This window comes from Bos indicus x Bos taurus, chromosome 1 (genome assembly GCF_003369695.1).
Source record: "Bos indicus x Bos taurus breed Angus x Brahman F1 hybrid chromosome 1, Bos_hybrid_MaternalHap_v2.0, whole genome shotgun sequence".
Taxonomy (NCBI): domain Eukaryota; kingdom Metazoa; phylum Chordata; class Mammalia; order Artiodactyla; family Bovidae; genus Bos; species Bos indicus x Bos taurus.
In genome coordinates, this window is record NC_040076.1 from 127,456,512 (window position 1) to 127,470,049 (window position 13,538).

Here is a 13,538-nt window from a genome sequence, read left to right on the forward strand (position 1 = left end):
GACAAAATGGTCATAAAATACCTCCCAAAGTGTGGTTGAATTTATGACCACGAGGGGACCCTGTCAACTACAAACTGACCCTTGCCATCTACCTCTACAAGGATTAAATAATGTGCTGCTGCAGCTGCTGATTTTCAATACTCCCTGAAAGGAGTTCAGGGTGGAGAGCAGAAATGAGGCACTCTGTGCTTGGCGAAAAACTGGCAGAACAGGTCTTCAGACAGATATTTCTAGGAGCTGATTTTATGAACCCAATTCTTGGATGTCCTTATATCTGCTGCTGCTGCTAAGTCGCTTCAGTTGTGTCTGACTCTGTGCGACCCCACAGACAGCAGCCCACCAAGCTCTGCCATCCCTGGGATTCTCCAGGCAAGAACACTGGAGTGGGTTGCCATTTCCTTCTCCATTGCGTGAAAGTGAAAAGTGAAAGTGAAGTCGCTCAGTCACAACCGACTCGTGGCGACCCCATGGACTACAGCCTACCAGGCTCCTCCATCCATGGGATTTTCTAGGCAAGAGTACTGGAGTGGCTTGCCATTGCCTTCTCCATCCTTATATCCAGAAAAGTACTAAAATCCTTCATGGTCATAACTGCTCCTTATGACCAGCAGAAACCTTCTGCAGCATCATCTTATAGGATTTGAAATAGCTCAATTGGAATTTCATCACTTACACTAGCTTTGTTCGTAGTGATTGTTCCTAAAGCCCACTTGACTTCACATTCCAGGATGTCTGCCTCTAGGTGAGTGATCACACCATCGTGATTATCTGAGTCATGAAGATCTTTTTTGTATAGTTCTTCTGTGTATTCTTGCCACCTCTTCTTAATATCTTCTGCTTCTGCTAGGTCCATACCATTTCTGTCCTTTATCGAGCCCATCTTTGCATGAAATGTTCCCTTGGTATCTCTAATTTTCCTGGAGAGATCTCTAGTCTTTCCCATTCTATTGATTTCCTCTATTTCTTTGCACTGATTACTGAGGAAGGCCTTCTTACCTCTCCTTGAGATGGATGCTGAGTTGTCAAATCAAAGGAAGCAGCATTATTCTAAGAACATCCATTCTTATTTAAGCCTTCCATGGTTAAAAAGATTTGAGGTTACATAATATACTTTATGTTCATAACTGATGTGGCTGGAAAACTACTATTGAATTTATAGCATCAGTAGAACTGAAAATGTGATATTATTTTATGCATGTCAACAAAGGAGTGACCTGTTCTTCTACAGAGAATGGAAATTGGAAGTCAAACAGCCTTTTGTGCTCCAAAGAAAAGTGAAGTGAAAGTGCTGGTTGCTCAGTCATGTCCGACTCTTCCAAAATAGGGTCTCAAACATTTTGTAACCTTCATTTAAGTTGTTAGGAGGCTTGGAGATATTAGTAGATTAATCTATCTTCCAATACAGTTTAATAAAGCACTGAATAAATGATGCAATGGATCAATGGATGAGTGATCAACTAATAGTTCTACCAGTATCTGATTTTTTCCCCAATAAAGTTACATAAATCAAAAAAAAAAAAAAAAAAATTTGTCAGTGTCAACTACAGATACCAGCAATTAAATTTGTTTTTAACAGAACTATTACTAATGGGCCAGATCATAAACTAGACATATACAGTATGATCCCTTAAAAAAAACCCTCAATAAATAAAATACACGAGGATCTGAACTGTACAGAGCTGGGGGTGAAGTGTAAGTGGGTATACACACAAACACTTGAACTGTCCTGAAGGCGTTTTACATTATAAAATGCAATAGGTATGCAGTACAAGAGTAATACTCCAGTGTTTCTCTCGCTGCTTTAAGTTATTTTAAAGTAATTATTTTGTACACTGAAATCATCATTAATTGATGTAGAGAACAAAACTATTGCTGTTGACAAACATTTAAAATCCCTATTCTGTGCAAACAGGAATAACTACATTAGATTTAGCTCCTCTCCACTGTCTAACAGAGAAGGCAATGGCACACCACTCCAGTACTCTTGCCTGGAAAATCCCATGGGCGGTGGAGCCTGGTAGGCTGCAGTCCATGGGGTCGCTAAGAGTCCGACACGACTGAGCGACTTCACATTGGAGGAGGAAATGGCAACCCACTCTAGTGTTCTTGCCTGGAGAATCCCAGGACGGGAGCCTGGTGGGCTGGTGTCTATGGGGTCGCACAGAGTCGGACACGACTGAAGTGACTTAGCAGCCACTGTCTAAAGGAAAACGCCACAAAGACAGAGAGAGGAGGAAGGTTTCAAGCAATGAAGCAAATGGGAAGGATTAACTGTCTTGGCAAAGAGGAAGAAAGGCCCGCAGAAGGAAATACCAAAGAGTAGTAACAGTTTTGCCCTGCTGTGACCTCTTGCTGCTGCTGCTAAGTCACTTCAGTCGTGTCCGACTCTGTGCGACCCCATAAATGGCAGCCCACCAGGCTCCCCGTCCCTGGGATTCTCCAGGCAAAAACACTGGAGTGGGTTGCCATTTCCTTCTCCAATACATGAAAGAGAAAAGCGAAAGTGAAGTCGCTCAGTCGTGTCCGACTCTAGCGACCCCATGGACTGCAGCCTATCAGGCTCCTCCGTCCATGGGATTTTCTAGGCAAAAGTACTGGAGTGGGGTGCCATTGCCTTCTCCGACTGTGACCCCTTAGAGGTCTAAAGACCAAGAGCACCAAGTACTCAAGATGGAGATAAGGCAAAGAATTGAACGCTGACAGGTAATGAAGCAAAGTGGGATACCCAGGTTGTATTCTCTCCCTCCCCCACCTACAGTGGGTAAAATTGTTTCCAGGAGCAGAAGCCTAATTCTCTGAAGAAACGAACTCAAACTCTGAGTTCAGGTTTAACAGGTACAATGCATCCAAAAGACTCATGTCAAGTTACAATACTGCAATCTCTCAAAATACTGAGTATACATTGGAGAGAGTGGGGCAAGGGTAGAAGCAGAGACTTCTAGAAAGAACAAAAGATCACATACATAAAGAAGCCATAATCCCATCAGATTTCGCAACAACTGCAGAAGGTAAATTATTCTAGAATTCTAAACCTAAGGATTAAACAGATAAAATAAGAAGTTCCCACTGGGAGGGAGACATGGGGTAAGGCAGCAGGGAAATGTTGGTTTTCATGATCTTTCAGCAGCCTTTTTAAAAACCTCATGTATACATCTTTATTTTCAAATAATTTTTTAATCAAAATTTCAGCAGTTAAGTGTCCTTTAAAAACAGCAAGGGTTTTTTTAACTGGAGAATGTGGTTGACGTTTCTGGGGCTCAATGGACTCCATGAAAAATGGTGTGTTTGTGCAAATGTCTATGACTCAGAACTCAACAATAAATTTGCAATCATGACCTACCTCTCACCATTTCCACCCTGGTCTAAGCACAATATTGTACTGAGGTTACTGGAGCAACCTTTTAATTAGTGTCTCTCTGCTTCTACCCCTGCCCCACTCCCTCCGATGTATACTCTAAAGTGACTGCATTGAAATCTTGAGTCAGATCAAGTCTTTTCAAAGACTTCCTAAGTCATTCAGACAAAAAGCCAAAGCCCTCACAATGGTCTATAAGACCTTACACAATCGCATCTATTTCCCTTCTCACTCTGCTCTGACCACACTGACCTCTGCTCTAATTCTTAGAATTTAACACATCAAGCATGCTCCTGTGGTTTTGGAGGACAAGCATCAGTTCAAAGGGAGTTAAAGGGACACAGAGGCTTTCTGATAACTGACTATCTTCACGTCTCACATGGTCTACACTCTAAACTTCCTTTCATATTTCCCCTGACCATCTCCACTGCAGTGCCTTAAAGCAGAGCCTCATTTCATGTCTAATCTTCTAACTGGTCCTGAGTCCCTGTGGTTCAGTGATGTGGCCATTGAGTTAAGATTGCAAGGTGTCACCAATGTAATTTGCTACTAATGAAAGTACTAAGTTGGAGGCTTTACTGTTATAATTCAAAGTGTCTCAAACATTTGCTTTAAAAGGTTTGACTAGTAAACAATTCCAAAGAGAGAATAGCCAACTTTGACAGCAAAAGAGCATATAGTTATTCTGCAATGTCAAAAATCTAGCAAGGGTAGTTTCTAAGCAAGTAAAACTTAAATGTAACTATACCTTTGTTATATCCAGGTTAAAAAACTTCAACTACATTCTCTTAGAACTATGAATCCTTGGATCAATGCACATTTTAAAGTTTCAAAGGCAAATGCCACACCTTTAGAACATATGAGGGCAAGGCTGCTTGGTGAGAGCTTACCATGTAACTATGAATTGATTTTAGAGAATATTTTTTTAAATTTAATTTTATTTTTTAACTTTACAATATTGTATTGGTTTTGCCATATATCAACATGAATCCGCCACAGGTATACACGTGTTCCCCATCCTGAACCCTCCTCCCCTCTCCCTCCCTGTACCATCCCTCTGGGTCGTCCCAGTGCACCAGCCCCAAGCATCCAATATCATGCATCGAACCTGAACTGGCGACTCATTTCATATATGATATTATACTGGTTATCAATAAACATCTTTACAAGACGTTTAAAACTATTCTATTTTCATGATGTTTGAGAAATTATACAATAAGTAAATCAAGTCACCCCAGGAATTTACTGGATTGTAGACACATTTTTAGCCTATGGTAATTTGGGAGTGTAAATGTCTCAGAACTTTCCACTGTTGCTTCTACTTGTTTATAGTATATAATGAAGATAAAAATTTTGACATGTCAGACGTTCTAACTACTCAAGGGCCTACAGATCCCTTGAGAGTAAAGCAAAGGCTAAAAGCTGCTTAGAATGGAATTGTTTTCCCCCTTGAAGCTAGGCACAATGTAACCAAGAAACTGGTTAAAAAACAAAACACAAAAAAATCTGGGAAAATGGGTCTTTAAGAAAGAGAAAGGCCTCTGAGGGCCTTAAAGTACTACACCCAAGTTACAGCAACACAGGAATCAGAAACTTGAGAGGCTGGGGGAAGACAGGGAAAGGGAAAAAGAAATTATTCACTAACATGAGTAACAAGTTTATCAGTTTCAGCCAAGATGCCAAGAGTCATAAATCCCTAGGGTCAGTGCATATGCAGAACGCCATCATCAGGACAGCCTCAAGGGCCTGAATCACTAGATTCAGTTTCCCTGGGTTTAGAGACTTTTACTAGACCTATCTGTGGAGGAATCTAACTGGTGTCCCATGTTTCTGCTTAGGAAAGGATGAAAAGTGAAAGTGTTAGTTGCTCAATCCTGTCTGACTCTTTCATGGACTGCAGCCTACCAGGCTTCTGTCCATGGAATTCTCCAGGCAAGAATATTGTAGTGGGTTGCCATTCCCTTCTCTAGGGGATCTTTCCAACCCAGGGATCGAACCCAGGTCTCCTGTACTACAGGAAGATTCTTTACTGTGTGAGCCACCAGGGAAGCCCCAAGGAAAGGATGGGTCATGAAAAAGCAATGGGATTTAAGACTGTGGTTGTTACACATACATGTTTGATTTTGACCTTCTGAGCATGTATGGATCAGGACACTTGCTTTTACTAGGCAAGGTAATTCATAAATGGACAAAGTCTATTTTGCTTGGGTCCACAATATTGATGTGTAGGCACACACACATATTTATATGTATGTACATATATACAATAGGTACTTTAGAAATATATTTGTTAACACTAAGCAAACCTATTTTGTTAAACAACTGCAGTGTTTAGCTTTGAAAGCAAAGTGAATAGGTTAAAATATTTTGTTATCTCTGCTGTAGGTAACACTCCCTTGTAATTTCCTAATTAGGACATTAGTCAAATTAAGAAATATGTCTAAGAAAAAGACTCATTAAAATGTCAGAATTTTGCAATCACAAAAATGTAGCCTATCTTTGAAATTCTAGTAAGTCTTAACTGAAACTGTTTTCTCTGATAATATATTTGTAGAGGTACTTATTCTGAAGCTTTAATGTTTGAGCAAGATACAAATTCTTGAAGAATGAAAGACATATTCTATATACTTGACAGAATAACTTATGAAAAGTCAGACAGATGTGAGATGTGGTTGAGAATAATGGTACTTGGTGGGGGTGGGTATCTGTAGTGTTTCTCATGCAGGAAAAAAATTAACAAGCTAGGCTTTTTCAAAATGCTAAAGCAAAATCAAAGCACTAATAACATTAAAAAAAAAAAAAGACGTTAACCAACAACTTAGATAAATATGGAAAAACAATGATATCAGGATTAAAATTCACTATAGAAGCAAAATATACTGAGGGTATGAGATAGGTCTAGTAAAAATAACAACTCCCTCCCCCCATTATTGCTTTGTTTCTTTGCTCCCCCCAGCAACAAATCTCAAAATTCCATTTACTGTCTAATTTCTCTCCCACTTCCATCAGATTTCCACTCCCAGCTCTGCCTTGAAAACTGCTAATCACAGTAACCAAAGGTCTCCACAACTGTTAAATTCAGTAATTAAGAACTCTCAGATCTCATCGTAACAGACAATAACATAGGACAACTAATCAGCCACTCTTTCCTAATATTGTATATATTTGTTTCTTCATTTGACTTTCAGAGCACATTTTTGTGGTCTACTTTGCTGGTTCCTCTTGTTCTGATCCGTTTTGCTGAAATTTCCAGAGGTCCTCTCTTTCGCCCTATGTCCCTTAGTGACATCATGTAAGCTCATGTCACCATCTATATACCATTAATTACTAAATATGTGTTTCTAGTCCAGACCTCCTTTCTGGGCTCGCCTAATACATGCATCCTGTTCAAACTTACGTCTTAAACGGAACTATATACTTATCTTCCTCCACTCCAGCCCTATTCCATCTGCAATCTCGCCCATTTCAATTAACAATAATTTCTTCCCCTTCAGGTACCCAAACTAAAAATCTTGCAGTTACTCATTTTTCTTCACATGTCACATAGACTACAACCTTCTTTGAAGAACTGCTGCCCCTCATTTTGATTATTTCAACAGCCACATCACTTCCTCACCTCTGGCCTTGCCCCATGTACAGTCTACTCTGTGCATGGCGACCAGAGTCAGCCTTGAGAACTCCTGCAGTGACTCTTCCCATCTCAGGAAAAAAAGCCAAATGGCCTAATACGGCTCTATTACTTTGGCTATACTTACCCAAGGGCCTTTTCACTGCCTGGTCTACCTAAATAGTTAACTCTCTGCCCTCCAGGTCTTTGTTCAAAAGTCACCTTCTCAGTTAGGACTCCACCAAGACTCCCTACTTGGAGCTACAGTGTTGCCCACCCCCATTATTCCCTTTTATCCTGTTCCATTTTTTCCTCAACCATGGCACTGAAACCTTTTAATTAATGATATAATTTACTTAGCATAACAATTCAATCCCCTCTTTTCAGATAATTGTGGGCATTTTTCAATATTACATTAAAATTGGACATGTGGTAGGCTCTTGAAATTAGCTGCAATATGGAATCTGGACTACACCAATAAACTTTCACTTTGTTACATTAAAATCCATTGCTTTATGTTCTGTTCTGACTCCTTTACCTATGTATTACTCTATAACATCATGTATTGGTCATTTAAAAAATACTGGTTCACTGGATTATACAGGTCTTTCAAATGCTGATACATTTTATTATACAATATCTTAAAAATTATATTCCCTATCTACTCAAGATTTCCAAAGTTCCAATTAGTGTTTGAAATCTCCGATTTTATCACATGGCAACAAATGCTACCAGTGGTTTTCCTCGAAGCAACAGGCCCACTTCTTTCATTTTTTTTTTGAGAAAGTATTTGCCAAATATTCAAGACTGAATAGTCACAGTTGAGTGGGTCTCATGAAAAAAGAGGCTAGTTCAGTTTGAGGCTGCAAAAATTGCAGAAGTACTTTATTCATGTTTCCCATTTTCTCACGCAGAATATAAAATGAAGTTGTATACACAAGCGTCAAGATTTAAAACTAATTTTTACTGTTTCAAAAACACTCTTAAGTGAACCTGTGTTTTTAAAGTGCAAGTGCTAGTGACCGCCAGCACAGTCTGGGGATGCTGCCGTGACGCATGCTAAGGCATCACTGCTTTTGCACCAGCGGTCCAAACATCAACAGTGAAAAGGCAACACTGTGTTAATATTTTTATGAGAAGAGCTTTAACATCTCAGACCACTAAAAGTTCTTGGGAACTCCCAGGGGTTCCTGACCTACAATGCTATACCACAATAATCTCCTTACAGGAATATAAGTTTCTTCAAGAATATTCTACATCAGGATAAGCAACTTACCTTAGTCTTACGATCTATTAGGCAGAATTAAAGAATGTATTTTTAAGGAGAAAAAGTTGTAAAGATCATGAAAATTAAGGCTAAGCAAAAATGTAGACAAAGTAAACTGTATATAAAGCACATTAATTATACTTTTAAGTATTCTACTTCTGCCCAGATCGTACAAGGAAACAGGTGAAGTCATTTAACAAATATTATGACAAAATTTCTGCAGAAACAAGATATCTGACACCCACTGGAGATTCTTACTGAATAAATGAAAAATAAATGGTTTAATAAATGGCTTAATAAATGACTGGGTTAATCCCAGGATATAAAAAGAAACAATCTTAGATAGCCTGAGATTGCCCACTGTATATTTTAAGCTCTCACTGTCATAGGAGCTACACAGGAAAAAAATTCATCCACCTAAGTTGGGAGATTTATTCCTCCCATTTGAGGCAATCTCTCTCTCAAATAGAAAACCCCCCCAACTGCCACACAAGTAAACAATGTAGATCTATCAAAGAATGTAAAAACATACTGCTTAAATCTTCATACACAAACACTGTTATTAAAAGTATAGCTAAAATAAAATTGTATTTACATCCTTTTTGCAGGCTGTCATGAGCGGCCTCCGTTAATACAATCAACCTAACCGATGACCTGACTCTGAATATTAACCCTGACAAAAACTTAATGGGACCAAAGGGTGTGTTCAAGAAAGCACGAGTTACACATGTGAGGCTGTCACTCAGACCCAAGGTCCAGTGCTGCTGCTGCTGCTGCTAAGTCGCGTCAGTCGTGGCCGACTCTGTGCGACCCCACAGACGGCAGCCCACCAGGCTCCCGTCCCTGGGATTCTCCAGGCAAGAACACTGGAGTGGGGTGCCACTGCCTTCTCCAGAGCTAGAATGTTTTACAATTTTCTGATTTAATAAGATCACTACAAGGCTCCTAAAAAATCTAAGATGCAAACACATATTTGAATAAATACTATTATAATCATCAAGAAAACAATTCAAAGGCTCTATCTTAAAATGATTTTTGTCTAATGATTAAATGTGACTGTGAAAGGTTTTTGGTTCTTGCACAATAGCTAATAAAAAGAATTCCTTTTCTCTATCTGGTTATTATTAAAGGAAAAAATACATTTCCCTAACTCTTAATTTACATAATTCCATCACGATAAAAAAATGAAATCTAGTTTTCTATAAAGAACGTCCAAGAAATGATCGACTAAATACACGACTTGCGATGTACCGTGTGCGTGCATGCTCAGGTGTGTCCAACTCTTTGCCACCCTAGGGACTGTAGACCACTAGGCTCCTCTGTTCACGGGATCCTCCAGCTAAGAATCCTGGAGAAGGCTGCCATTTGCTCCTCCAGGGGATCATCCCGACCCAGGGATGGAACATGTTTCCTGCAATGGCAGGCAGATTATTTACCAGGTGAACCATCCAGACATCTTCAACCAAGAACAATGTTACCCACAAGTCAATTTGCATTTCTACAATGCTTAGCATACAGATTTTCAGAACATTCCACAGCACTGATTTCATTTAAGACAGAGCTGGAAGGTTCCTTAGAGATTATTTACCTTTCACTAAACATGTATGAAAAGGTGTTTGATGTTGGATAAGCACATTTTTTATACCTTGCTATTTCCCCATATTTTGAAGGAGCTAAGTCAGATGATCTTTACCATCCTTCCTAGTTCTAACGTTTCTCTAAGAAAGATAAGCCAAATTTTACTGAAATAACTTATGCAACTACATATAAACATATAATGGATACAGGATGCAAAGGAAGAATTTATATCTATCTTATGTCAGGTACTATAAACAAATACTTCATTTAAAACTCTAAATAACCTGCACATGCTAAGTTCTTTTTTGGGGGCTATTGAAAAGTCAAAGTTGCTTAGTCGTGTCCGACTCTTTGTGACCCCCATGGACTATAGAGACCATGGAATTCTCCAGGCCAAATACTGGAGTATGGACAGGCAGAGGGGCTCCCAAACTGGGAAGTTAGTGCAATCAAGCTAACATTGCAAATAAATATGCCCTATTTTTAACAAGGCTGCCCAGGTGACTCGGTGGTTAAGACTCTGCCTGACAAAGCAGGAGATGAGGGGTCAATCCCTGGGTGGGGAAAATCCCCTCGAGGAAGAAATAGCAACCCACTCCAGTATTCTTGCCTGGAAAATCCCAGGAACAGAGGAGCCTGGAGGGCTACTGTCCATAGGTTCACAAAGAGTCGGATGTGACTGAGCACACTTTAAACAAAACTTGACAATATGTAGAGCATTAAAAATTTTAGGACCTAGACCAGGGCCTTAGAAACGGTCTCAACGTCCTCATTTTAGAGATGAAGCAACTGAGATCAAAGAGTTTGTCCATTTCTCATTCAGATTAAAATAGTGGCCAGAAGTAGATGTGTCTAACTTTCATGAATTACCTTATGATCTGATTACAGAAGGGAACCCGATTATTTGCACAAGACATCTTTACAAGAATACCTACATGGCTAATGGGTTTAAAAATGATTTAATTTGCCAAGATTATTGGTAAACATATAATATAGAAAGCAAACCCTGCCAAAACTTAGTCTCGCAAACTAAATGAAAACTACTTTAATCTCACAACAGTGCCTGGTCCACAAGCGGTGTACAGTGTTTGTCGAGTTAACGTGCTAAGCTAAGGAAAGCATGGTCATCACTGGCGATAGAGTCCACACGTCTAACTCCAACGAAGCCACTGCGAACAGAACCGCGTATGTATTAGTTTAATATTCTTAAAGTAGCTGATTTAGAAACAAACTGCATGCTTTGAGGGGATGCGACTTTATATGGTCACAAAGGCAGAAAAGAACCTCAGCATAATTCGTCGTATCCATTTTCGATAAGACTATGACCCTGCAAAAAAGAAGTAACTCCTAAATTTAAAATTGCTATGCCTCTCCAAATTTGGAAAAAACAACCTAAAAAAGGAGACTAAATTGGCTGAACAAAAGATCTGTAGTACTCAGGCTGGCAAACAAGGAACGAAGACTTTTAGTCTTAACCTTGTACAAACAGTAACCATTGTCAAAGCTTCTGACCTCTCCCCTACCCCCACTTTTCTTCTTTAAGCGGACGAAAAGCAGTGGATGTGCAAGAGGGTTGATTTTCAGGAAAAGAATCTGACCCCGGACGCACTGTCGCTTTGAGACAGCACCTCGCAACCTGGAAAAGCTCAGGAAGGAAATTTTCTGAGCTCGAAACATACAGCTACTGCGAGCAACCGAACCCCAAAGCTTTCCCGCTAGAGCCGGAAGCCCCAGGACGACTCACCGGGACTGACTAGGGCCCGGAAATCAGCCGCGCGAGGTCCGAGGAGGGGCGTGAGCTACGTGAGGCCCCGCCGCAGCCCGCGCGCCAGGGAGGGAAGAAGGAGGAGGTGCGGCGCCCATTTTGTCCTCGGCCTCCGCACTTTCCGCCCCCGACCAGGCCGGGCAACCTACGCGAGGCCTGCAGCTGCTGTCCTCCCGCGGCCGCGCATCCCCGACGCCCGCTAGGCCGCGGCGAGTGGACTGGGCCTATGTGGATCCCAGCGCCGCCAGCCACTCCCCAGGCCTCGCTCTGGCTCCGCGGGCCCAAAGCCTGACGTCCAGCCGGCTTCGCCCTCCCACCCTCCCCGCCTGGGCCTCAGCCCTCTGGGCTTCTTCGGCTCCCAGCTCCAGTCCCCTCACCCCTGCGCTTCCGGGCCGCATCCCCCTCACCCTTTTAGCCTGAGTCTCAGGCCACGGCCCTCGGCCTCAGCCCGGAGCCCTCAGCCACAGTCCGCAAGCCCCGGCTGCAACGTACCCTCCGGCAAACAGATGCACCAGCGTGTCCCTCTGGCTCATTCTCTCTGCCGCATGTCCTCCGGGCGCTGAGGCGGGACGCGGATCCGGCCGCCCGCGAAGGCCACAGCTTCCGCCCCGGCCTGGAGCAGCACGGCGCCCCACTGACGGCGAGGGGAGCTGACGGAGACGCGGCTGCAGAAGGAGCCGGCGCGGCCCTCCCCGTAGCGCTGCAGCCGGGCCGCCTCCCGCTCCCGCTCAGCGCTCACCACCCGCGCTAGAGGGCAGCGCGGCGGCAGTGAAGTGGGAAAGAATATTCCGACCACCGCCCCCCCGACATAAACAGAAGCTACCATTGGTCCGCGCTGCATGACGTCACGAAGCCGGCATGCCTCTTTCACGTGATCGCTAAGGCGTTTCTCAATGAAAGGGGCCGGGAGGCGGGGCCAGAGCGCGTGCACAGAGGGTAGTAGGTCACGGTGTCCTCGCACCTCCAGCGTTTGTTCCGAGGGCTGCGCCCGGCGCGGTCTCGACCCGAGCAGCCTAGCGGATTCGAGCTCCTCGATCCCCCGGCTCCCGGTCTGGGTTCCTGGTATGCAAGCGGAGTGGGGGTGCGAGCCGGCCCAATCTCTGATTTGATTTAAGGACTGCTTGTTGGTTTTTTGTTTTTTGTTTTTTTTAGAGCTGTTTTACATTCACAACAAAATTGAAACGAAGGTACAGAAAATTTCCATTTGCCTCCTGCTTGATTTGCGTTTTAATAATTGGATCTATGACCCAGCATTTCCGCTTCCTGTTATCTGTTGATATCTCAGTTGTGGCATCATGCGTGGAATCAGTCCTGTCCGACTCTTTACAGCCTCAGGGACTGTAGCCTGCCAGGCTCCTCTGTTCTTGGAATCTTTTCAAGTCAGGAATACTGAAGACGGTTGTCTTTTCCTACTCCAACTGATACCTCAGAGTAGCACGCAAAACAGTCCAAGAATGAAAGAACAAACAAAAACAAAAGGAAACAATCCAAGAAAAGGCTCGAACAAAGATACTACTACTTGATCACAAACAACAGTACTGTATTTACAAACAGTGCTTCTAATAGTGGAAAACTGATCAGTAGGAGAATGGAGAAATGAGTCACAGAATATTCCTACTGTGGAGTATTATGCAGTTGTAACAAAGGGTGCGGTAGATCAATGTGGAAAAAAATCTCCAAGGTGTAGTAACTAAAACAGGCAAATGGAATTAAAACACTAAGGTTTATTTTAGAAAGGAGAAAGAAAACCATTATTTACTAATTTTTCTAACTAGCAACTCTTTCTTATATGTATACGTAAGAAGGTCAAAGACTGAGGGAAAGAAAATGTTTTATCCCTTTAGAATATGATGATTAAATATTTGAAAATTTTCCTAATTAGTAGTTATTTCTGAGGTGCAGAATATAACATAACACTGAAACTATTTGTCGCTCACAGTAAATAAATGTTGATCTTTTCCACCTC

The 13,538-nt window shown here is 42.0% G+C and overlaps 1 protein-coding gene across 5 annotated transcripts in view; it reads right to left on the minus strand.

The window, feature by feature from the left end:
* Positions 1-12,360, minus strand: part of SLC25A36 (solute carrier family 25 member 36) — a 36,100-nt gene extending 23,740 nt beyond the window's left edge. Inside the window, exons 1-2 of one of the 5 annotated variants that reach the window (XR_003511575.1) lie at positions 12,065-12,360; positions 9,481-9,640 (exon numbers count right to left, since the gene is read on the minus strand). Coding sequence is in view for 1 of the 5 variants with exons in the window: in XM_027544821.1 (XP_027400622.1) it covers positions 12,065-12,105 (41 nt within the window). In the remaining 4 variants the exon portion in view is untranslated. The remainder of the gene's footprint in view (positions 1-9,480; positions 9,641-12,064) is intronic. The other 4 variants (XM_027544830.1, XR_003511574.1, XR_003511573.1 and 1 more) reach the window with 4 other exon arrangements.
* Positions 12,361-13,538: the final 1,178 nt, after the last annotated feature.